Source organism: Lissotriton vulgaris, chromosome 9 (assembly GCF_964263255.1).
Source record: "Lissotriton vulgaris chromosome 9, aLisVul1.2, whole genome shotgun sequence".
NCBI lineage: Eukaryota > Metazoa > Chordata > Amphibia > Caudata > Salamandridae > Lissotriton > Lissotriton vulgaris.
In genome coordinates this window covers 274580989-274608608 of record NC_141697.1, presented here as the reverse complement: position 1 = coordinate 274608608, position 27620 = coordinate 274580989, and the positions used below count along the sequence as shown (strand labels likewise).

At 42.6% G+C, this 27620-nt stretch overlaps 1 protein-coding gene across 2 annotated transcripts in view; it reads left to right on the top strand.

Annotated features, from left to right (window-relative positions):
* The window catches only part of VIPAS39 (VPS33B interacting protein, apical-basolateral polarity regulator, spe-39 homolog), a 309783-nt gene that overhangs the window by 166675 nt on the left and 115488 nt on the right, over positions 1-27620 (top strand). For both annotated transcript variants that reach the window (XM_086937557.1, XM_086937558.1), the window contains exons 9-10: positions 790-823; positions 20567-20669. In XM_086937557.1, the coding sequence (XP_086793683.1) occupies positions 790-823; positions 20567-20669 (137 nt within the window). The remainder of the gene's footprint in view (positions 1-789; positions 824-20566; positions 20670-27620) is intronic.

The following is a 27620-nucleotide window of genomic DNA, read 5'->3' as shown; positions in this document are numbered from 1 at the left end:
GCGTAACTGGGCTTTATCAGTGAGGGTTGGTCCTTAGTGAGCATGGGACTCATCTGTGCATGCCAGTTGCACTTAAGGCATCTAACTTTGGAAGAAAAAGTGATGGGTGGAATGCTTAGCTAAATCTTAGCCACTGGTAATTTCTAGGACCACATTCCAGTCCAATGCTGGAAAAGTCTGACGTAGCTGATGTCTGTCTGCCTATTGAAAAGTAAACATTTGCCTAGTTTGTAATTTCACATATATGATAGTACACCCTAATTCAAATGGCCGGCTTTATGACTGTGAGCCACATTTGCACATCTGATTCCCGATTATTTCCTTAGCAAAGATGTAATCTATAATCTTTCCACTCCTTCAATATTGAACTTTTTCTGGCACTAGCAGCACTGGGCATAACGTTCCTTAACTATCTTGGCTGTCTTTCTTTCAATGCTTCATGGGGGGGGGGGGGTTGTAACTCTCACTCCACATGGAGATGAACCTGTTAAATTTGCCAGATACAAAGGACTAAAGATGTGTCTATGGTTTCACATCAACGTTTAATGTGTCGCCCCTAATTACCTCTGCAGCCTTGTTGCTGTGCATCCCTTTCCTCTTGTCAGTCCCTTTGCATTTAATCTTCTAGACGTAACCCTATGATCTCTATATCTGCGGAAGCAACCACTTCATATTAAAGTTGAGTGAAGGGGCACAAAAGTACAATTGCAGGAATGGTGAGTGTGAGGAAGAAAAGCATGACGTGCTCAGATTCAATTTCCAGATTTATGTTGCTTCTTTTATTTGCAGGTCTTGATCTTCTTGAAGAGGACGTTAAGCAGAGGTAACTGAATCCATGTCATATTTTCTCATGTAGTATGCTTTTCTACTGATGCTTCCCCCAGGCTGCACCAGCCACATTTCTGGATAGTTATTGGTTACCCCTCCTTTCCCATATGACGCACTTGGAATTTGCGCCCGTTGTGTTTCCCTAACTTAAAAATTCAACAGATCCTTTTTGAAAACCATCAGCTCTGTAACCCGAATTTCTTTGAGCTAAATATACAGATATAATACGCATATATGCTTCTACAAATTGCCCTCCAATGTACAGTTAGTTCTGACTTCAAAGTTGTATATGAAAACAAAGCCAGAACTGAGTAATACAAAGCTTGACTCTAAAATTGGAATATAGGTGAGCCTGGCATCAGAATGCCTCGACATTAGTGACTCGGTGCTTTAGGGATGATCTCCTGTCAACAATAGGCTGACTGAGCTTTCAGCTGCCCTCTGGCTTTCACTCTCAGTGAGACAGCATAAGATTGATCGCTTTGCTGATGCAGGAATAGAAACAACTTTGTCCTTCAGCCATCAAACTAAACTTACTAAAAAATAAAGAAATGCTTTTACAGAGCAGCTCTCCTTATTACTTGAAGTCCGCAGTGGGATAGAGGAAGAAGACATTTATAATATGTATTCATGAAGGAAGATGCCAAAAGAGGTAGCAACAAGTGAAATCGGCAATGAACAGTAAAACTAAACGAAGCAGTCATAAGATAGAATTTCAGGAATGAGCTCAGGAGAAGCCGTCCAGCTTGGCATCCTATGCATCCCCCAGCGCAATATCGGCCAGCAGCTCACATTTAGAGATGGATGACGGGAGGGATGTTCATAGGGCACTGAAAGCGTCCGCAGCCCATGTGAACCAGTCAAGATTAGTATTAGCTAGTGTGCTAGAACTCAAGAAAAAAGTTTCATCATTTGAAAGGCAGCTTGTTATTGTTAATGTTAAAATAATGTTGTAATGTGCACAGCTACCCTAAAAGGGTTTCTCCCTATTGTGAGCAGGAATAACAAGGTGTCTTTCAAATTGCGCTGTACTTGCTACAGTACTTGTGTACATTAGCACACATGCTATTTGCGTCTTTTTAATTTGGTCACTGAAGTGTACCTAAGGACTACCTCCAACACGATCCTGCTGAACAGTATACTTTAGGCAGAATATTATAGGTGCATCCCACGCAGCAAATATATGCCATGTAGCTGGTGTCCACCAAAACATACCACACACTGAAGTACAACCGCACACATAAGGACAGAACTCAGAACATACATCCATCACAACCCCAATATGTGGCTAACTGGCTATTAAGGTATCAAACAGCCTTTTCTACCATCAGCTATTTACTATACGTATATGTTTGGAAGGCAGTGGTCACCTGTACTAACCCATACAATGCTTAAGCCATCAAAATAACGAAGCTCCTGCAGATTCATGGAGAAAAAGTGAAATAGTTTGTGCATATCAGCACCCGGGACTGCCTCAGTCATCACAGAGTTAACAAGCATTGGCAATGCAATAGGTCTCGGATTTACGCGAGTTTAAGCTATTGGCATTGTAAATGGCAATGCCTTTTATTTGTTTTAAAATCCAAAACAAAAATAAAAGGCATTGTTATTTATAATGTCAATAGCTCAAATTTGCGTATTGTATTTGCATTTATATAGCGCTTACTGCCCCTGACGAGGCGTCGAAGCGCTTTTTCGGCGGGTAGCACACTAGTCCGCGACCCATAGAGGATTAGTGTTGAATTAGTATAGTGAAACATGCAACTACATTTTAAGGGGTGGATAGGTTAGTCAGTTATTTGGATTTGGAATGATAGCAGAAGTATAGAGGAGGACAAAGGTTTAAAGGATTAGTGGTGAATTAATATGGTGAAATATGAGGTAATTTCAGTTGTGGATATTAGTCTGTTACTTGGAGTGAGAAGGATAGCGTAGGGATAAAAGGGGAAGAAAGATTTGCATTCATACAGCACGTGTTACCCCTGATGGGTGTTGAAGCGATTTTCTGGCGAGTAGCACGCCACTCCGGAACCCATAAAGGATTAGTGTTGAAAATTAGTATAGTATAAATATGAAGTAATTTGAGTAGTAGATATGCTATTCAGATATTTGGGCAGTATATTAGTATAGTTGGATATGGAATTTGAGAAGTGAACATGTTAGTCTGTTAATTTTGATTGAAAAGGATAGTTGAGGGGTAAAAGAGTGAAGTTTTTTTTTTTTTAGGTCTTGGCAGTAGGAAGAGGCTTTTGGATGAGTAAAAAGGAGTTTTTGAGTGGAGGAGTCAGAGGGGCGAGTTTAGAAAGTTTTTTTAGGGGATCGGTGTAGTAAAAAGAGGTGTCAGATGATGCAAGGAGGGGTAGAGCAGGAGAGAATCTAGAAAGGGTTATTTTGGCGATCATAGTAGTGGTATGGGATTTGAGATAAATGAGAGTGGATGTAGAGGATATATTGATAGATGTATAGGATGAGAGATAGGATAGTGCATTGGAAGGAGTAGTAGAAAGAAGTTTGAGATGAGTCAGTAGGTTGGAATAGAAGATATATTGAGCGAAGTATAGGCTGAGAAATAGGGTAGTGCATTGGAAATGCTAAATTAGAAGAAAGTGATAAATATATAGATTAAATAGTTAGATTAAATATATTGATAGAGGCACAAGATGAGAAGTAGGGTAGTGCATCGGATATGCTTTTTCAGGAGAAAACTAACAGACACACAGATCCAAGTACATGGAAGGTACATAGATGCCCAATGCTCTGTTTTAGGAAGTGGATGGTGTGGGCTTGGTCTTGCTAAATTCGAAAAAGGGCAGCATTTCTGGCCCTAGTCCCGACCAGTCTCGAACATGCTCAAACAGGCAACTACCCTTGTCCTCTCCACCCTTAACAGGCTCAAACAGGCAACTACCCTTGTCCTCTCTGCCCTTAACAGGCTCAAACAGGCGACTACCCTTTTCCTCTCTGCCCTTAGCTGAGACGCCCTAACCCTGGCCTTTTATAGCCCTAGTAATCAGGTGACCCTTTCAGCGAATGGGAACCCTAGCCCTAACACTATCCAATCACAACACTAGCCCTAAAATCTAGAACCAATAGGAGACCAGGACCTTACAGCCAATCTTAGCCCTAGTTCAAGCACCCAATCAGTTAAAAAACTCTGATCTCTACATCCAATAAAGGCCTAAGCCCTACCAGTAGTCCCAACCCAAGTCCAAGCAGCCAATGGTACAGGTAGCCCTAGTCCCTACTTCCAATAGAAAGCCTAACCCTACTCTTAGTCCCACAACTAGTCCAACAACCAATCACACCAGAAGCCCTAAATAGCTACTTCCAATTAAAGATCTAACCCTAGCCCTAGTACCACCCTACTCCCAACAACCAATAACATAGGAAGCCCTAGTCCCTACTTCCAATAGAAATCCTAACCCTAGCCCTAGTCCCAACCCTACAATGATTGAGACCCAGAAACCAATAAGAACCCTCAAATACCCAACCAAGGAGGACATTAACCCTAGCCCAATAGAAACACCAGATTCAACCACCAATCCGTGTACACATGTGCCATATAAGCTCCCAGCAACCTCAGACAAGGTTTGCTGGCCAGGGAGTTGGAAGCTGCTTCTCCTGTTCAGAATCTCCTAGGAGACAGACAGGCTCAATCCACACTTTGGACTTCTGCAGGTAAAGGCTTAACTAACTCGAAATCTAACCATACTGTTTGAATATAGCTTTACTCACCCTGCTGGCCAAAAAACGAGGTGCACAGGCCCCAGTAAATACAGTTTAAACAGCTCAATGAAGCACCCTCTGATGTAGAATATCCCTGTTGCTGTGGGGAGGGGGAGCCGGGGGGGGGGCGGGGGGGAGGATCTGGCCTTACTGGCTTGTGAACACAAAATGGTGGCTGGGGGTGCACTGTTTTAACAAACAGGTCTTAGCACAGAGCAAAGGAGAAATTTGGAGGGAAAACAGATTTGTCACCAACGAATGAGAGGGACAAACACAGAGGTTGGACTGAAAATCCCACAATTCAAAACGTTAAATGCAAGCATTCATGGGCAGGGAAAAACCACAAGTTTAAAACACAAAACAGGTGATAAAATATGCAATCACAGGCAGGTCAAAACTGCAATTTTAAACTGTAACAACCACATGCAAAGACAATAATCACAGAAAGGGAAAATCGTTTTTTTCTTTTTTTTTCTTTTATTTTAATTTTGAGAACACACATTTGACAATACAAATTCCAACTTACACAGCAAAATTGGTTATGAAGACAAATTAGCAAACTAAGTTATTTATCAATATGAGCATACGGTACAACAAAACATTCATTAAAATTGAGAATAAGGAAAGCAGAAAACAAGGAGAAAAAAAATAATCAATACACCAAGAAATCGTAATTCTTTTAGCCGTCCCATTCAGCCACCGGCGCCCAAATCCTGGTTGCCAATTGTCGCCTCTTTCCCCCCTTTACACGAAAAAGCAGAACATTCAAGCCTATGAATAGCAGCGGAAAATTCAAGCCTATGAATAGCAACAAAAAAAAGAAAGGGAAAATCGTTTTTTAAACTACTTTTGTTTTGGGAAGAGACAGCACTAGTCTGTCTCCTTACCACTTCCTGGACTCTGCTCACTGCATTCTGGGGCACAGGTAGGCTGCAATTCACAAGATGGAGTGCTAAATTATCCAGGATGGTATAGGGAAATGGTTGAGAAGAGGTATCCGAGTCCCAAGGAGACTAGATGTCAATCTAGTATTAAATATTATGTGGCCTGAAACACTATGATGCTATTAAAATAAAACAAGCACAGAGAAGAAATACATATTGTAATTGTCCTTAGTAATATGCAACTAACAGCCATTGACAAAGCCAATAGTCCTGGCCTGTTGTAGGTATAATGTTACTTGTTGTATCATATATGTGGATGCTATGACAGAAGCAGCAAAATAGCAGTAGTGTGGCACACTATGCTAAGCACAGATTTTTAGCTTACGTGTTTTAAGCCACGCCCTTTATTAGATTGGCCATGGCCCTTTGAGAGAGCCCCCCCAGTTTCTTCATCTTACTAGTTAGAAGTGGGCAGAACATCTGAGCAAGAGGGAACAGTGCCGAACACAAAAACGCAGCACAGAAGTGACCAGAACAGGGCAACGCAAAACTGAATAGAACAGCCCCCAAAAGAAAAAGCCAGAAGAAAAGTGGGCAAAACAGGACAGCACAGAACAATGCAAAATAGAGCAGGGCAGCATGGAACAGTGCATAATAGAACAGGGCAGCATATAACTGAACAGAACATTGGAAAATAGAACAGGGCAGAACAGAATAGTGCACAACAGAACAGGGCAGAAGGAGAACAGGGCAGAAGGAGAACAGGGCAGAAGGAGAACAGGGCAGAAGGGAACAGGGCAGGGTAGAACAAGGAAGCACAGTGAAGACCAGCAGAGAGCAGAGAACAACAAACAAACGGAAGAGCTACCATTGGGAACAGAAAGAAGGAGACGCGGTTTGTGAAGAAAGAAATGAAAAGTGAAACGGGAAAAGTGAAGGACAGAGACAGGACAATAAAGAAGGGAGAGGAAGTGAAGGGGAATGGGGGAAGTCAGGGTATGCTGTACAAAAGGCATAAGAGCGGGACGGGGCCACAGGCCTTACGATGCCACGGCAGACTCAGTGGTTGCAGACAGATTGCACACCCAATGCCATTATCGCTTGGCAGAGCAGTACCACAGGTGACGTGGCTGTATTCATAGTTAAGACTTGCAGAACCCAGAATGTGTTCTGTAGTGGCATCCAATAAGACGAGCCTAGGCAAGGCCACAGGTGTATGTGGAATCTATCTGCTTTGCAAGTGTGTTGTTATTTTTTTTTTTAACCCTAGGTGGCTGTCTACGTAGATGCGACCAGATGTGTGAGTGAACTCTGAGTGAGAGTATTTGCTCTTCGTGAGAACTATTTTTTGTTAATCAAAATTCTTCACACCATGTTTGAATGTCCGTGCCTTCCTCATAATTTTTGTACTGCCCTCAAGAAAGCCTGTTTCATTGTCTTGTGTTTTGAGTGCCTTAGGGCCTTCTAGTAAACCTCTTTTTACATGTAATGCAGGCCCCTCCAGTTTATGCGAAAAGTATTTGCACCTTAGGATGAGGACTACCTTGTAGTGATGCAGACATCTTTATTAGAGTGCCGTACTTCAGTAAAGCCATTTGAGATTCTTAAGTGGTGGAGTGATTCGGTGCTTACATCAGATGCACAACTGCATTTATGGTCTCTTTTAGTGTAGTCTTACGATATATCAGGACAACCCATATTTCTTTAACCTTTATCATTACCTCCTTGCTCGCTCCCCCTTTCCCTTTTGCATTGGTTCCATCTCACTCACCACACGTTTCCTCCCCATCCCTAGTGGTCCTAAAAATAAAATATATATATTTCAATGTTTTGGAGGGCCTAGCAGATGCCATTTGGTGCCAGGCCACTCATATTTTTAAAAAACTGTTGCACAAGTAAAACATTTTTTTATTTTTGTTTACCATTCCAAGTAGCATCCATCATCTTGTAATGTTAAATTTAAAAAAAAATGGTTCAAGTCGGCAGCAAACACGTATTGGGAGTAATGTACGAAAATGCAACACACAAAGCTTTAAAAAACAAATGTCATTATATGTGCACATAAGCACTATGACACATGTTTATTTCCATCATTATCTTTTCTTTCAAATGGTCACATCACCAAAAAGCATTTTTTTTTTACCGATGCTGCACAACATTGCGCAAAAGCATCAGTAAGGTTGGTAACTTAAAAAGGCAAGACCAATTGGCTTTGATCCGAGCAGGACCTGTTACATATGAAGTCTCCTAAACGTGGTGTTGTGAAAACCAAGCATTTGTCCTTTCCTTGCCCTGCTTTAGAATGCAGACATAATCGCAGTTCAAATCTGTATTGCTTCTAAAATAATTAAACCTCTCCAGTTTTCTCCATTAACGCCCAGCTCATGAAGTCATGACAAGGACTGTTTCAATTTATTACCGACGAGCTGGTTCTGAAAGATGATGATGATTCAAGAGCTTAGCTCTGTTTCAGAGGTGACCGCATCACGAGCCGTCCAGAATTCAAATGTCCCTTCAGAGCTCGGGATGCCACAGGTAAAGACGCGTCTGCGGATTGTGCCCCTGAAACCTGAATGCAACAGAGCGTTTTTGTTACATATTTTTTCACATGGGAAAATAAATGGAAAATGCACACCTTCTGAGGGAAGATGGGAGAGCAATTCGGAAAGGGTTAGTCTGCGATAAACATGAACTAACGCTTTGCTTTGTCTCCACCTACCGAAGCAGGAGAGGCAAACGAACTAAAGCCGCGCTTCACCGCGCACGATGTAAGGCATTGCGCGCATGCGAGACAGAGTGCGAATTCGCCCACCAATGAGACGCTAAACAAGCACTGAAAATTTAATAGGGCTCGTATTTATGTGAGCCCTATTGCATTTTACACAGAAGTGCGTGGGAAAAGAAGTCACTAACAGGAGGAGGTGGGGGGTGATTGCGGAGTAAGAAGTTACAGACTACAGGAGGGAACGAGGAGAGCCACGGGAACAAAACTGTTTTTCTCGTAAAGGGGCCAATAGCCTCGCAAGGATAGAAATGACGACATGGCCACCAGGAGGCGAGATTAAGAAGCCAAGCACCAATGAGAATGCAGGAATTATGATTCAAGCCAATAAAAAGTAAGGCCGGAAAGTGGGCAGAGCTTCCCCCACTATACTGTATACAGCATCTCTCTGACGAGACAGTGCATGCGCTGCCTAGTCCGAGACCTGAAAATAGTCCACCTACCTTTTTGCTAACTATGTGTTGAAAGATTATTTTTAACTTCGAGCGCTCTGCACTGATCCACACTTCCACAAATTTGATCAGATTCCAGTATGTGATAGAAATGCTTTAAAAATCCTGCTCTGAACTACTGAAAGGCACTACAGTGCTATACTAATAGCAGACTGTGCAGTGTACATGTGCTAATTAAGAAAATTTGCAATGCTCCATAAAGCCAGAATTCAAGAAAACAAGGTTTTGCAATTCCAATGTTTGAGCAATTGCGACAATCCCGTCCTATAACCAGGGCCCCTGGAATGATGTGGCAGGGTTTACAAAGAAATTAATTTGACGAGAATAAATGAAAATTATGTGGCATAATGCGGCACAATCGGAAGCAGTATTTTTTATTTTGTGGTTTTAAGAACTTTAAAGACTCTTTGGGGAAAGTTTAATCTTTTTAGTACCAGTTTAGCACCTAAAATTAGGACAAGATCAAATATGGTGGTCAAAGTCAGTCACAGGTTGTGACCTATTGAAAGATAATTACAGACTTACTGCTAATAGTAGTAGAAATGGTTGTGATATTGCTCCTTGGTCAATCCTTCCCTCACTCAACGCATCTTCCCAGACACTCTGAAGACCACTCGGATTCTCCCACTTCTAAAGAAAACTTACAGTAGACCCTCGTGTCCTCCCCAGCTAACAGCCCATCACTGACCTAGTATTCACCAACAAGATCATTGAAAGAGTATTCTATGTTCAACTGTAAATAATGTTGCCATTTATTTTTTTCTGCAAACAACACGTCTTTTCTAATGAACTTTGTGCAATGTCACAGATAAAAGCGGTACCACGGGGGTGGTGATGGACCGAGCATCTGAATCAATCAAACACTCACACCCAGTCAAAAGATATGGGTTAAATCCATCACCGTTCTTTAGCCCACTCTGCCACCCCAGTTCAGACATGGATATATGCAAATCAGTCTGACCCTGTGCCTCATGGGAACAGTCCAGCCCGAACTGCCAAGCCATGTCTTCCCTGGACCGGAAACAAGCACCCCCTTTTGTACCGTGTCACAGATAAAAGCATTTAGGTGTACCAGAGCACCTTATTGAGTAATAGTGATCGTCCCCACTGTCCTGGAATGGAATGGAATTATTTTCAAATAATATTCTTTTTTGTATTGCACCTGGTAAAATAAACCCGCTAAATGGTCTGCTGAAATATTCCTGTGCCTTATATTTGAAAAAATGGGGATGTAGCACTAGATACCTTTTATTTTGTAGAGTCTTGAAATGTCTCTGTTATTCTGCATTGCAATGAGAAAAATAATTGATCATCCATTATTGCACAGAAGTTTTCTGTCAAGCTCATCTCCAATAGAGTTAACTAACTTAAAATACAGTTACAAACGTTTCTGCAGGATTCTGATGATTTAAGACCTTGTTTGTTGCCCCATATGGTACTATCGTCCTTTCCCAGTATCTGAATTGCTGCTTCTGTTAACCTGTGTTAATCGAGTTCCTCATGGAAGTCCCTCAGGAGGTACATCAATCCTGCCTCATTGTACCCTCCATGCCAACCTTCAATAAACTACTTACATGGTTTTTTTCCTGACCCACAGTGTGTCAAGCTGCTTTCATAATTCGGTCACAGCTATCTCCGAACAATTTTGTAGCTTCAGTCAAGTTAATTTTTTTTATAAAAGCTGCAACAAATGTTGAATGAAAATAAATGAGCAGTTGGGTATGGAATGTTGGTTTCAAAGTTACAGTAACATTTGGTTTCTGTTATATGTTTGAGGACAACATACTAAAACATTTTTAGATGTCCTTGTTCTCTTCTAACAACTACTCCAATTAAATCAGAATCGGTCATGACGCAGCTCTAGAAGAAACCATTTTCTAGTATATCCTTTCACACTCCAGGGTCAGTCCTGGTCCATGATCTCCGGTATATGTAAAGACTCTGACTTTGGCCATAGAGCATTTAAAAAGTATGGGACCTGTGATGCTGCGAGTAGTGGGGGCGGGGTGAATGTGGGGGCGGGGTCAAACTTGTGGCAAACAAAACAAAATATTCTGTTCCTTTTTCTGGTCTTTCACTTTCAGGAGCTACAAATAAAATAACGCACAGCTTTAATAAAAAATAAGTTAAGTAATTCAGTTGGAATCACACTGTCTTACATTCTAAAATCTCTATTAGTTAATCCACTGCAGCGGTCTGAGTCTGTAACCAGAGAGTCATAGAATTGAATCCTGGTTGGTGCAATGGAGAGTAGTGTCTGGGGTATGTTTAGTGCTCCAAGGTTCCAGTCCATGGTAGAAAGCACTGTGAACATGTAAGTCATTGTTTTAAACTTGCATTAAACACGGTATAAGATAGGCTGCTATAAAATGATCAAAAGGGTATTTAAAATAAAAACAAACGTGCTTCCAAAATAAAGATTGTAGTCATACGCAAACTGTTCACAGTGCAGTTTTATTTTGTAAAAGCACACACTTCGCAGCTTAGCTGGTAGTTCCCTTGCAATACCTCTCAAAAAGAATAAATGTGTGTCATCAGGAAGCAAATTATTTTTATAACTGTCTTTAACAATCACACACTACAGCTTAGCTCGTTGCTCCCTTACAGTACCTCTCAAAAAATAAATGTGTATCATCAGGAAGCTTCAAGTGATTCCATCAATTAAAGCCAATACCGACTTCAAAGCACCCATTACATTTGCAGATTGACCAGTTGCGCACATTTACATTTCTTTCAGGAAAGCAAACATCCTGGCAAGAAGGCTTGTTTAGCTACCTTACCCTCCCTCATTTTTTACAGCACACTTCAGCTGAAGCATTTTAACTGTCGAGATTAACCGTCCCAGGACGGTTGACTTTTCACAAAAAGTAGGGGAACTGGTTTTCTAGAATTAAAAAAGTATGGGCATATCGTTCCCCTCAGATCTCGCCCACTTCAACCTCTGACCTGGTGGGTCATCCTGGGAGTTCCACAGAGTCATTGCCATTGTTCAGTACCACGAATAGCAATGCAAAGATGATCTCAGTGAGCACAAGATGATAACTACTAGAAGAGAGTGTACCCAGACTCTCAATTGCCAACACAGAATACATCACTAGGTTCCAGTAAAATACAACTCGCCACAACACACACATGATCTGTGATATAGCAAGCTAAAGACAACCTAGATAACCATTTAGTCAAACAGTCAACAGGTGGCTGGGCACTACAGGTGCACTCCTCTGTGTACCCAAACTTGTATAATGCAAAGGTAATTCAAACTGATGCTCAACAGGAGAAAGAAGAGGCCACCTAACACATCTCAGGAAATCACAAGGATTCCTATACTAAGCAAAGAAACCCTAAGCGCCCTTAGTTATAAAAAATTATTCAATATATCAAGTCCAATAGTAATCTTGAGTTCTTTATTTCCATCTTCAAAGTTGATCTGGGGCTTCTTGTAGCCAAAGCCCATATTACTTCATATCTACATTAAGCCATCACGTGTTTCATCATTACGGCATTCAGGTTGCTTGTATAAACAAATCATTCCCATCACCTTTGCGATAATATCATATAATTCTTCAAATTCATGTTTATAATGTTGTTTATGTTGTTATTCCACCTATTCAACAATTTAGTGAAATGTCTCTCAATAGCGAAATAAAATGAAATAAGCTACATTATCTTAATTGCACCTTCTTTAGCCAAACAATTTCTGTACATAACACAAATGTCTAGGCCACTCGGCATTTATTTTAGGCTGATCTGGTTCATTCTTCTGCTGTGATAAAACTGAACATATATTGAAATTTCAAATAACTTTAACAGTTGTGTGCTTAAAACTCCTTTGGCTCTGAAAATGTATATTTACTAACATTTTAGAAACCACTGTTAACCCTTTCGATGCTGATGACGAGCTCAGCTCGTCATCTCCCACGGGTGTCGTGTGCTGATGACGAGCTGAGCTCGTCATATCTGCAGCAAAATAGCAATTTGCAGCACAGCGCAAAAATCCCCGCAGCAGCCATGTGGTTAAGCAGGGGCATTTAGTCCCATCTCTCGTATTCCAAAAAGAAGCAAATTACACCTTTAAATGCATGTGACCCTGCATTGTTTCAACGGAATAGATTTAAGACAAATTAAGTGCGGTTAGTAGAGACTTCTCCTCTCCACTGTTAGAAGAATAATCATACACAAGGGTATAGAGTGTGAACCTCCAGGGAGCTTGAGTGCCGATTAGCTTGTCAACATGACAGATTATTGAACCAATGAACATTTTGTTGGCCAGATAGTGGCATTTGTGATTCCTTCCTCAAAAAATTGTTACAAAAATCAGGAAAATAGAATGTTAATGTACATAAATCAGTTCAGAATAGTCACTGTCAGCTTGTCTCCCATGATATTGTTCACTGTCTTGATTTGGGTTCCAGGAATTCTACACAGTCCTTCTAAAACACTCCTCTTCCCACATTATCTGCTGTGAATTGACCTAGGTATATTGAAGATGCAGCAAGGTTCTCAGTTTCAACCAATTTCCCCAGTGTTACAAATTTACAATCTCCAAGAATTAGGGGCAGCTCTTTATGGTGCAGAGCCCTGAGGTTGTAAGCATGCGTCTGCCCTGTTAGCGGTTGAAAATTGATTTATGTGATCATTGACTAGTCTATCCAGCAGTACTCCACTGGTTCCCCTTAGATTAAACCTAGGATTAAGATCGACTTGTGATGAGAGAGTTGAAGCCTATTTTATACTGGAGAGTAATCTGTGCAACTCCAGAACTTATCTCTTATCAACAGAGTCTAGCGGAAATACTACGCAGTTCTGGATCATCTAACATACCCTTGATAAGGTCAATAAAAATGTGCCTTATCCAGATTGGGAATGAGAGTCTGCAGACTAACCCAGAGGAGGCCGGTGCAACATCGACAATATCCATTAAGTCCATTTATTGGCAATACAAAAAGGGAACCCTTCTTGGGCTGTCAACATTAGGAACTCTTACTGAATTTTTCCTTGAACATAAAGATGAGTTTATCATGGAGGATTTTTTGGATGAGATTGAAACCACAGAAGCAAAGCAAATCTACTTTAAATTTTGTCTTGGGATGCTTCCGCTTCATTCCTTTACAGCTAAATTTTTATGAGATCCCATGGAGCTTGATTGGCAATGTCCTTCTTGCTGCAAGGCCAATGAAATGGTGGAGCACGTATTACTCTTATGCCCAGCTTACACAGGTATTGAAAGGAAATGGATTCCCCCGTTGGGCCATATTTTAGGTACAAGGTACATAGAGCAGCGATCAGAATTCTGAAAAATGATACAAAGCAGCCATTGTTTATGCAGTCTCCCTCTTTCTGTTGTTCATGTCGAGAGTAAGGCAAAAACAAGTATTTACTTACCTGCCCGTGTCTGGGCAATTTTAGTTCGCTATTTCCATTGTATTAGTGATTGTAGTGTTTAGCACACATTATACACACAGGGTACTCGGCGCTAGGATCTAGTCCTGTATGAGGGCAAGATACTATAGAGCTATACCGTCAGTTAAGTACTATTGGGCTGGTAACAACTTGCAAATGGGCAAAGTTTGTTGTTTCAGCGGGGGTCTCATCTTCATTACTCTTTTTTATTAAAGTCCTACGCTCTCGAACCCAGGTGGGCTGAGCACTATTTGAATAGTTAACAAATTGTGCCAGTGAGTGAGACCCTGTTATGATATTTGTAAAAAAAATGTTTTGATTTTCATGAAGTTGGTCAATAATGTAGATTCTTGGCCAAAGGTGTTGAGGTGATTTTTCGGCCAAAATAATGTATATAGGTTGTAATAATTGCACTATATACTTTTTGTAATCTTTTTTATTATTTGAAAACGAAATTGAAATGTTAACAGATCAACTGAATGGACACTCACTCTATTTAATTGATTGTACATATTCTACTTCTTTCTTGTTATTAGGTGCTTTATGGCTATTGTGACATCTCATGTGCGCCCACGTGAGAGATGCATATTGATGTATTTACATTTGTATGTTATGAAGTATGCACAAGCAACAACGTCTTGCCGCTCATTTATATTTGGGGTGGAGCAGAGGGAGGGGTAGAAAAATCATAAAGAATGGTGGTGATAGGAAAAATTAAAGCGTTCCTTCACCCCTCCTTCCTGCCAAAGTGTCGACATGTTTCTGCCATGTCTTAAGTGCCTACAGTGTTGGGTCACACCGGCTTTCCTCAGGACCCTTCAGTTCCCAAACATGTGTTGCCCTCTGTACCTGGGTTTGGGTATCCTTGGAATCTGTTATTTCCAAGGGGTGGGTGCTCCTACGTAACTCAGTCATTTATCTGTAGAGATAAGAACAAACAAAGGAATAGAATAAAATAAAAATGACTCATGCTATTGTATATATCGGGGATCGTGCTCCGACACTCCAAATTACCTTTCATAGCTTTAATCTCGCAAGGAACATTTATTCCACCAAGGTGTTTCCCTTGACCCAGTCGGTCTAAAATATTCGTTTATAGAACACACCATTCAATCATGGAATAATTTCCCTGAAAAGACCATTGCAGGACTTCTTACTTAGCTAGAGCAAAGTTTATTACACATCCGTTGCGCACACTCATGCTGCGTTGCGAAAGATCAAACTCACTGAGTTTCGTCAACTAAAATACTAAAACTGGCGAGTGCATCGGAGAGAGCCCCTGTAGTCAAACTCTGGGGGAGTATAAAAAACATAGACACATTGGATTAATCAGTGGTAAATATTGTTCAAGTCGATATGCAGGACCATGTGGTGGGTGTCATGAAAGTCCTAAAACAAAACAGGTAAGTGTTAACAAATTGAGAGGCTCTTTGCGTTGTAAACCGCCTCTAACCGATGCCCAGAATATTGTTAAGGCCGTGACATTTAAAGGTTGACTGCGAACAACCGTCCTTCCAAGCTACACATGCGCTGTGGAATACCTTTTACAAAGACACGTGGTAAAAGTACCCTGGCCTGATGGTGTGATCTCTCGTGGCGCGGCCCTCCCTGCTGAGGAGTGACCTCTGCTAGTGGTTCAGTGCCGGGGAACTGCCCACTCTCCTTACAACTCCGTACTTCATCAAGGGTAGTACTCTGCCAGGAAAATGTCCAGCTCTCGCCGTGAAGGTAGCGAGATGCAGCTCCGTTGTGGCTCTCATAGTGTGGAGATTTCCGGTCACGTGACACACACCGTGCCTTGGGGCTGCGTCACGTGACCGTGACATATATTTTCGTCACCACTTTGCTAGGAGCTCAAATACACAACGCAATCTTTTTCAATACACTGGTGAGAACTTTATCTATTCATGCTTGACCAGACAAAAAGAAAAACAAAGAAGTGTACTATAGCGACGGGGTTATTGCTTGTGTTGTCAGCACAATGATAGAAGATTTTAAAAGATGGAAAAAAGGTACAGTAGAGAACCATTCTTTAGGTCCCAGTATTTCCTCTGTAATGCTCCCCTGTACTAAACGTGCATTGGTAATGGGTGCTCATGAGTTTTAAAGTGTGGGACAGGGCTACGCTCAAGGTCCCAGTTGCTCCCATGTAAGGCACTGGTTACAAATATCAGAGCCGTGCAGTGATTTACAATTCTCTAGGCACACATCTGGAGGTACAGTAGGGCACACTATAACCTCATTGTATGATTTGTCGGCGGCTAGTGGTATCTAAGGGTTATTTATACTTTTGTAGGTTATGCCCAAGGGCACAAGCCTGAAAGTCTGCCTGAGTCTAACTGGGTCCTATCTATTGAGGATGTTCCATGGGATCTCATTGTTCAGTCCAATCTCATGGCTCTTAAGTCTGTATACCCATTTCTGTTCTGTTATCAGAAGCAATCTTTTTGTCGCCCCTGTTGGGATCAAATCTCGGTTTGTCTAGCACGGTCCATACTAGGTCATTGACTGTATGCTGTTGTTCCAAATAATGTGTCGTACGTTTGGTGTTTGACTTATGACACCTAATAATGCTTCTATGCTCCATTATGGAAATTTTTACTTTTCTCATGGTCATCCCTATATACTATTTTCTACAGGGGCATGTGATGAGGTAAATGACGTTCTCGGATTTGCAGTTTGTATGTGTTCTTTGTTCCCATGGATGTGGTAGGCCCACATCTACACCCTTTGAGGCCTTGGAAAGGTGGCACACGTCGCATGAACCACATCTCTTGTGTCCCATGATAGGTGGTAATGCCCTTGGACCCTGTATGTCAGTAGGGTTAGTAACCCTGGGTCGTGTGTGAAGTAACATATCTCTCATATTTGCACTTCTCTTAAAGGAGAACAGAGATTTTTCAACATTAGGCCTATTCGAATTCAAAATGTGCCAATTTTCAATATTAGCCTTTTTATGTGTTGTGAGGTTGTATTGAAGGTAGCAACACAGACTGGTTTTGTCATGATAGGTTTTTCCACCCTTTCCAACAGGTTATCTCTGTTTGTGTTGACAGCTCTCTTTTTGGCCTTCTTTACCACTCTCTCTGGGTATTCTCTTCTGTGTAGTGTTTCTGTCAGGAGTTACTCTTCTTTGTTGAAGGTGGTTCTATCCGTGCAGTTTCGCCGGAATCGGAGAGTAAGGAGTTTTTGTCCGTGGGTTTGTGGTAAACCCTGGTGAAATGTTTTCCCTCTTTAGGTTCTATCACCAGGTCCAGAAATGGCAGTTCTGAGTTAGTCAGTGGAGATGTGAAATGTAATAGAGGATTGTGGCTGTTTAGTCACTCCAAAAAGCTCAGGACTCGTCACCTCTCCAAATAAAAATAACGTCATCAATGAATCTACGCCACAGTCTGATGTTGTATGACCATGGGCTCCCCTCATTGTAGATATTAGTCTTTTGAAATTCTCTTACGTACAGGCCCGCAAGGCTGGTGGCGAATGTGCTGCCCATGGAAGTGTCGTGGGTCTGTAAGTATAAGGTACCCTCAAATTCGAAGAAGTTTTTTGTGAGGGTGATTTCCGCCAGGTTGAGGATGAAGGCCCCAGGGGTTTGGTACAACCAATCGTCTCCAAACAGGTCGTCTTTCTTACACCCTCAATGATTCTATTTGGGGAATGTTTGTGTATAAGGCGTCAATGTCTAACCCCAATAGAAACTCACTGTTGGGGTCGAATTCAATATTTTTATGTGGTTCAGAACATCACGGGTATCCTGGAGGTAGGCTTTCATCTTTTGTACCAGGGGTTTAAGATAGAAATCACAAAATTGTAATAAGGGTTCAAAGATGGATCCAATCCCTGCTTGGGGAAGGACGTGTGAGCTTATGTATTATATAATAGTTATTAGAAGTACAGTGTGATCGCTTGATCTTTGGTCAAATAGTATAGTACACTTCGGAGTTTGTCCCTTTGTTCTGATCAAGCATGATTAGATAAAGTTCTCACCAGTGTATGGAAAAGGTCACAATGTGTAACTGAGCTCCTAGCAACATGGTGATGAAAATATACGTCACGGTCACTAGACGCAGGCTCATGGCATGGCGTGTGTCACGTGACACTTGCTGAAACTGCCCATCCTCATTACAACTCCTTACTTCATTAACGGTAGTACTCTGCCAGGAAAATGTCCAGCACTCGCCGTGGCAGAGTACTACCCTTGATGAAGGAAGGATTTGCAATGAGGATGGGCAGCTCCGTGGCACGGAACCAGTAGCAGAGATCCCACCTCTTAACATCGGGACGGGCCCGCCACGAGAGATCGCACCATCACGCCGGGGCACTTTTACCACAATTCTCTGTAAAAGGTATTCCATGGCGCATATGTAGTTTGAAAGGGGTGTTGTTCGCAGTCAACCTTTAAATGCCATGGCCTTAAAAATATTGTGGACATCGCTTAGAGGCGGTTTACAATGCTAAGAGCCTTTCAATTTATTAACTCTTACCTGTTTTGATTCATGACTTTTATGACACCCACCACCTGGTCCTGCATATCAACTTGAACAATATTTACCACAGATTAATCCAATGTGTCTGTTTTTTATTCTTTCCCAGAGTTTGACTACAGGGGGTCTCCCCCATTCACTCGCCAATTTTAGCATTATAGTTGATGAAACTCGGTGAGTTTTGTTCTTTCACAACGCAGCTTGAGTGTGAGCAACGGATGTGTAATAAACTTCAGTCTAGCTAAGTAAGATGTTCTGCGATGGTCTTTTCAGGGAAACTATCCCATTATTGAATGGTCTGTTCTATAAATGATTATTAAAGACCGTCAAATGAAACAAACGCCTTGGTGGCCTTGTGAGATTAGAACTATGAAAGGTTATTTTTAGTGTCTGAGCACGATCACCCGATATATACTATAGCACGATCAATGGGCAGCTCCGTAGCACGGAACCAGTAGCAGAGATCCCACCTCTTAACATCGGGACGGACCCGCCACGAGAGATCGCACCATCACGCCGGGGCACTTTTACCACAATTCTCTGTAAAAGGTATTTCATGGCGCATATGTAGTTTGGAAGGGGGGTTGTTCGCAGTCAACCTTTAAATGCCATGGCCTTAAAAATACTGTGGACATCGCTTAGAGGCGATTTACAATGCAAAGAGCCTCTCAATTTATTAACTCTTACCTGTTTTGATTCATGACTTTCATGGCACCCACCACCTGGTCCTGCAATCAACTTGAACAATATGTACCACAGATTATTCCAATGTATCTATGTTTTTTATTCTTTCCCAGAGTTTGACTACAGGGGGTCTCTCCCATTCACTCGCCAGTGTTAGCTTTATAGTTGATGAAACTCGTTGAGTTTTGTTATTTCACAACCCAGCATGAGTGTGTGCAATGGATGTGTAATAGACTTCAGTCTAGCTAAGTAAGATGTCCTGCAATGGTCTTTTCAGTGAAATTATCCCATTATTGAATGGTGTGTTCTATAAATGAATATTAAAGAATGTCAAGGGACACTAACACCTTGGTGGAATAAATGTACCTTATGAGATTGGAGCTATGAAAAGTAATTTTTAGTGTCAGAGCACGATGACCCGATATATACTATAGCACGAGCAATGTTAATTTTATTCTATTCCTTTCTTTGTTCTTATCCCTACAGATAAATGAGTGTGAGTTACTTAGGAGCACCCTCCCCTTGGAAATACCAGATTCCAAGGATACCTAAACCCAGGTACAGAGGGCAACACATTTTTGGGAACCGAGGGGTCATGAGGAAAGCCGGTGTGACCCAACACTGTGGGCACTTAAGACATGGCAGAAAAATGCCAACACTTTGGCTGTTAGGAGTGGTGAAAGAAGTCTTTAATTTTTCCCATCACCACCATCCTTCACATTTTTAGACCTAGTCGATGGGCCCAGTAGTATATTACAGATAAGAGACACCACCAAGCTAGTTTTAACCTACACTGCACTTTTCTTTCGGTGATCCAAATGTATATATATTATATTGTTTCATGTTTATATTGTCTACCCCTCCCTTTGCTCCACCCCATAGCGTCGGTCTGCGCAGGGGTGTACTGTAGCATGCCCAATGAAGAAGCATGTCACACAATTGTGTGAGTGAGGGCAGTATTTTCTCACAGAGAACGTGCCACCTCCTTTAAATGTGTGTGTTACAAATTAAGCACTGTCTAGGTGTTACCCTTCGAGGCATCCATTAAACATGCATCATGGTAACAATGAACTTGCTTAGACAGCAACTTGCCTGTTCAATTTTCAGGATATAAGTGGTTTGGGATGTGCCAATGTTTGATTATCAACTGATCACAAGGGAAAGAAAAGCAAAAATCAGGGTCGCCAGAGCAAAGCCTGATTATGGAAACCATGCCTTTAAACCCTTGGTATTATCTTGTGTCAAAATGGTGTAAAAACCTGTTGATGTCGAAATTGCTGTTTGGAAAATCGTTCTTTAGCAGTGGAATGTGTTTGATCTCTACAGAAATCCTTTTCCGGGAGCTGGAGGTCCGACAAGTAGCTCTTCGGCATTTCATGCATTTCCTGAAAGAAAGTGGTGAGCAGCAGCTGCTCTTGGATCTTCTCAGGTATGAACTGTCTTGTTTACGATGAACTGCGCATGATGTTTCCTGGTTACACGGCTCCATTAGATGCATCTCCCTTTTCTCGTGAGCTAAGAAGGTCTTTTTCCAGTCCTTGAGCCCTTGCAAATCGCTGCCCAATAATTCTGTATTAAGTATGGTTTTTGGGGGGGGGGGGGAGGCGGACCTTGCCACAAAGCGAGATGGCCGCATTTTAGGCGAGCTCCTCGCTGATGCCCATAAAAATCCTGCAATAATCCTTCACATCGAGAACAAATCGGTGCATTAGGTGCGGCCCGCAGCGGTGGAATATCGGAAGCTAGTACGGGACGACACCGGAGACTTTAGCAGCTACTGCATTGTTTGAAGCATGGACCGGATAGCCTCGGCCCAGTAGCGAAACCGAAACTGAGGCAGCGGCCTGCCGTGCATAGGAAAGTCGTGACACACGGCACGCACGACGGCCTGGTGAAGTGACCCCTGCCGGGCGGAGGCCAGACGTTCCGTCTGCGGCTTCTGTAATGGACGGAGCGGCCCAGCGATAATGAGGTGCGGCTGGCAGCGGACGCGGGTAGGTACTAAAAAGGACCCGCTTCAGAGCGGAGGCATACGGACCAATCTGCGATATAAGGAGTGCCATAAAAGAGTGCCATACTCACTACATTAGTCCCCAGAGACCAGCTCCTTTGGTGATACATACAGATTTGAAGGTCCTGCAATTTGGGCTCATCTGTGAATGCACTACTGCGTGTCAGGATGCACTGAACCGCCTAAATATCTGTACTTAATAAAGTGCTGTGAGGGAAGAAGCGGCAGGAAGTGAGAAGGAACAGGTCGGTTGGGTACTCTCTTTGAACGGCAGCAAGTGACAGGGTCACGCCCCACACAAGGCCACTTTATCAGCAGTGACTAAAGCAGGAGCCAGCGAATGTAGAGAGACAGTGGAAAGTGCTGGGAATTGACGGCCTAGCGGTGTAGGAGGCATCTGGACCCTGATACAGTGCATTACTTGGTGGTATAGGAGCATGGACCAAAAGACAACATAGACCATGGGTAATACGGACTGGACCCAACCAAAGATAACTTTAGAAAATACCAAGAAGCAGAGAGATCGCGGACCGGATGAACCACTACCACAGCAGAAGGACACAGATGCGACTGGCGGAGTAACAAACTTTGAAGTGCAAGCCATGTTCACCACTATACAGGATGCTCTCTCCAACATAGACAGGAAAATTGACTCCTTGACGTATAGGGTTGATAGGATGTCGGAGCGCCTGGACAAGCATACAGAAAGGATGGACATGGCCGAGGGCCGGATCTCAGAAGCTGAAGACGCTCAAGTACAACTGGATGCAAAGTGAAGGTGGATAAACAACTGGCGGCTCTGTCGGCAAAAGCTGAAGATTTGGAAGCGAGATACCGAAGAAACATTGTCCTCCTGACGGGCATATCAGAGACAACGAACACAGGCCTCATGGAACGATACGTGGAACAATTGCTCATCTCAATGCAGGGATGTGACACATTTTCAGAGATATTCATTGTCGAAAGGGCACACAGATCACTGGCGCCGAAACCACCAGCAGGTTAGAGACCAAGGTCGATCATAGCAAGGATATTAAACTATAGAGACAGAGATGCAGTGCTTTGGAAGGCCCAAGAATTGGGGAAGCTACATCACGAAGGTATGGACATATCCATTTTCCCTGATTTCACTGTCTCTGTACAGGAGGTAAGGAAGAGAAGAAGTTTGGTCCAGTAAAGCAAAAACTAAGTGACCTTAACATACCATATGCAATGCTGTACCCGGCCAGGCTCATGATATCTGATGACGGGAAGGTGAAGATATATAATGAACCAAAAGACGTTTTGACCTTCATACAAGAGAGAGGACACTCGCGACCAAGACGTAGATCGCCTCGAGGAGAACAGGAAGAACAATCTACAACATTGGACGTCGAATAACCGGACAGCGCAAGGAATAGCAGATGCCGACACCTGATTGACTGATATGAACAGAACCTGGACGTACTTGTCTGCATAACGAAATAGACAGCTTGCGGAGACTGCTTGCCACCAGGGACATACCAAGGTGATATGGGAACTCCGAGATGCCGGTTTGCAAGTTGCTGTCGGACACTAGGAGGGTTTCCGGAAGGGACAGGTGCCATTCGCAGATAAGTTGCACACCAATACACCCTTTGTACTTTATTGTAATGATGCATTGTACTTTGATATTGTACGAGCTACCCTTATTCGTGCTGAATCACCTATTGCACATTATTTGATGTACTAAACTGTGTTCATTTTCCTATTGATGTATAAGATTAGTGGGGCATCCGCCCATGTGGGGATGGCCCACAGGAAACGGGCTGGCAGCCCTCGCCCTTACTGTGTGCACCACACAAGTTCATTGCAGAGTGGGGTTTTTTTCCGCCACTTTCTCTTTTTCCCTATTTTTATTATTACTTGCCCCTTGTATCTTTATGGTACGTCCTGTTGGGAATGACTCTGCCGTAGGGGATAGGGCGGAGTGGGTGAGGGTGGGAGTTAAGGGGCACAAGATAAAATGTCTGGTCAACGTAAAGAAGCTATTAGTAAGGATATTGCTCAGCGCATGTAACAAGCAGGAAGCATGACAGACCCGAAGGCAGATAAACAGACATAGCTGACAGAGACATGACTACTCGATAACTATCATTTATAACATGGAACGTCCGTGGGTTTCCCAAGAAAATACGCAATGTAATAGCGTATTTCGACAGGCACGGCATTGATGTGGCATGCATGCAGGAGACACATCTCACACCTATTACTGAAGTGAGGGTGGGCACAAATGAGCATCATACCGCACAGTGTCCTCATATTCTAATTATGCAAGGGAGGGTGCTCTTATTAATAAGACGAAGCACCCCATTCCAACTTCTCCAAACTGCGAAAGATGATCAAGGCCGCTATGTCATAGTGCAGGGAAATTTAGGGGGTACGTATTAACGATAGTTACCTCTTATGGCCCAAATATAGACACCCCTGGTTTTTATGCAACAATATGGTCTAAACTCAGGGAATTTCCTAGCTCACAGATACTATGGGGTGGGGATTTTAACACATGTCTAGACCTTGCCTTATATAGATCGACTGGTAACGAACACTATGGGAAGAATGCAGGTAAAGCCCTGAAAGACGGTATGACAACATGGGGAATGTCGGATATATGGAGGGAGAGGCATGGGAGCTGCAGAGAGGGGACATGCACATCAACAACGCATAACACTTGGTCTTGGATCGATTACTGGCTGTTAACAGCAGAAGCATGTACGTGGACAAGGACAGTTAAACACTTACCTAAGACACTATCGGACCACTCCCCAGTATACCTCACGATGGATATCCCCACGCACATACCGCAACAGTTTACATGGAGACTACGGGGTGGCGCCTTGTTGGACCAGGTATTCCATAGCGAGCTCCAACAGGTGATAGTTGATAATTTTGAGTTAAACACTGGAACTGTGGAGAGTGCGGGGACATTATGGGAGGCTTTCAATGTAACGATAAGGGGCCATTGCATCAGCAAACACACAGGGATTCTGAAAGATATTCAGCAGCAATTGAGTATGATAGAAAGGTATATCAACACATTAGAAGCAGAACACTCACGAACACATAACCATACGTTATGTTATGTTATGTTAATATACACTTATAGAGCGCATTATCACCCAGGGGTATCTAAGCGCTACTCTACTGGGGGGCATTAGACAGCGGATAAATGATTACCAGAAATAAGCCAAAGATGAGGTAAAATATAAATCGAGGCGATATACAGCGCGAAACTATGGGGAGGGCGGCAGGCCGGGAAGAGCACTATAAAGTAAGATTCGGCCCTCCCTCACAACAGCATACATCACGCAGATTTAGGATTATACAGGCCAATTGTTATATGATACGACATCCATATCAAACTGTTTCAGAAACTATTACTCACAACTTTATGACAAACAAACACATACCACGACAGAAGAAATTGACCATTATCTTCAGGAAGTAGCTCTTGCATGGCTATCGGACACTCACCGGAAGTTTCTAGGTCATCACATTACTAAAGATGAACTCACAGACGCAATAAATTAATTACCAAACAACAAAGCCCCCGGACTGGATGGGCTGCCTGGGGAGTTCTATAAAACATATAAAGATCTACTAGTGCCACACTTAGCTGCAATGTACGAAGAGGCATACGAAGAGGGTAAACTCCCTGCATCACTGAGGGAAGCACTCTTAGTGACGCTCCCCAAGCCTGGCAAATCCCCTGTCCTTAATAAATATAGATGCAAAGATTTTAGCTAAGGTTATAACAACCAGGATGCAGCTTCTACAAGAGCAGTTGGTATTACCAGATCAAGACGGGGTTGTGCCAACCACTTCTACAACCCAAAGCATACGTACTATTTTTGCCCTGTATCACCATCTGGATCCGTAATTGCCGGCGGCAGCAGCTTTACTAGACACTGCGAAAGCTTTCAATTTGGTGGAATGGACGTTTATGTTCGCAGTGCTGCGCAGGATGAGCTTTCCGGAGCACTTTTTGCGATGGATAGAGATTCTATATCATGCCCCAACCGCCAGAATCAGGATAAATGGACAAATATCTAACCCCATAGAAGTGAGCAGAGCGACGCGGCAAGGATACCCGCTGTCACCGATATTGTTTACATTGATTTTGAACCCCTTGCCTGCAAGATTAGACAGTGTCACCGGGAAGCTGCTCTACAGTTCACATTATGGCCCCTTCACATCTCACTTTATGCGGACGATATGGTACTCTTTACACGACATCCAGATGTACATCTTAACAACCTCATTAGAGAGTGTATTCGATTTGAACAGTATGCAGGATTGCGAATAAATTGGGACAAGTCAGTGATTATACCTCTTACATTGATCACGACGCGCCAAGACTAGACTACCCCCTAAAATGGCAAACTGAGCCGGTGAAATAACTGGTAGTGTGGATACATAGGGACCCCGAACTAGTCATAAGAGAGAATTATGGAAGGGCAATGACTAAACTTGACAAACAAATGGATACGTATGCCCCTGTCGCTAGCCGACTGGATAGCATTACAGAAAATGATCGTTTTACCCAAGTTCCTATATCTTTTTATAAATATCCCTATTTGGCTCACGCAGGCTTTCTTTGGGAAATTGAGGTCGGCACTGCAACGACTAACGTGGGCGGGAAAGGCGGCAAGAATTAGTTGGACTGTATTAACGAAACCATATCATAGGGGTGGTTTCAGAGCAGCCGATTTACAACTGTATTTTTACTGTGCTCAAGCACAACACGTACACTACTGGACACAACCACATGCGTACATTCCACACGTGGCGGTGGAAACTGACAGCATACAGCCCATTGATGGCATATGTCTCAGACCCACGACCTCACACACATAGGGACACGATCGAGCCTGTGCAGTGTACATCGAATGCATGGTACGAGCTAGCACAGAGGGCCGGCAAGATGCCTGTTTATGCACCAGCACTTCCAATAATCGACCATCCGCAATTATCAGTGACACGAGAAGTGAAGATGATGCGGTTACTAGCAGATATGAACATAACTGCAATGAAAGATGTATTACCAAATGGTAGATTTATACTGACCCGTCCTTAAGCACACACCACACACCAATGAAGCTGTTTGCCCATTTGAGGTTGCAAGCGGCAATCAGGGAACTATATGACACTTACCTGGAAGAGCTGCCAACATTGCAGGCATTACAAGCTTTACTAATAGCACCGACACGTCGGAAATTGGTCACCCGCCTATACCTCACATCACAATCAGAACAAGATGAGGCTGATAATAGATCACTTACTAGATGGGAAACGCTGATAGGGGATAAGATAGACGAGAAAGATTGGGAATACTGCTGCACACAACTACATCTACTAACGTCGAATTGTAATTTTAAATCCTGGCACTTTAATCTTTTCCTTGCCACTTATTGAAGGGGTAGACGTTTGTGTGATTGTTTTTTGCATAAGTAATGCACTGTACTATGAAGTGACTAAAGATGTGCTGTTGGCCTGTAATACGAACTTTCTGATGATGCAAGGTAAAGCAATGATGGACAAATAGTTAGCCCTTGCTGTGCGAAAGGTTTGGAATGGCAATTATGTCGATCTGCATAAATATGTAAAGTTTATGTGAAATGGGACTGAATATGCTATACTGTACATGTAAATTGCACTGTTGACCAGACGAAATAAATAAAATAATTTTTAAAAAGTATGGTTTTTGGGAGGTTCATGTGCACAGGTGTCGCTGAATTGATTGATTACACCCCTGATAAAGTGAACATTAGGGCAAATCGGAATTTAATTGTTAGGGAACACATCCCAGGATACTGTTAACTGTACTGTGCATTCAGATTTAGCCTCAAAAAGGCATGGACATTAGGAGTTCCTCCTTCCTTGTTGAGGATGGAATGATGCATAGGATGCAAGTAATTCACGCAGGCACACCAAGCCTCTCTATACACATCATGTCGACCTGAGGAAGATTCTCTCATTGCGAAATTCTGCTTCTGTTTTCTAGCCATAGTTAATTGTCTGTATTATTTTGTTGTCACCTCTGCAGACACATTGCACTAAGACAACTTCAGTTCACAAGCCTTACCACAAACTAAACACATCTAACCATGATCTAGCTACCAAACCCAAGAGATTCCCTTTCCTGTGACCAATGCTTCTGAGGAACTTCTGTTTTGTGATTGGATGGAGCCCTACAGTTGGGTCGTAAGGACAAGGTCCAAGTCTGTTTTGGGGTAGTGACTTCCACAGTCAAACTGATGAGAACACGTTTCACACCCAAGGAGTCTGTGAATTATGATTGTGTGTATGCTCATAATCCCTGGCATGTGTTAAGCCTGCATTACCTTTGCA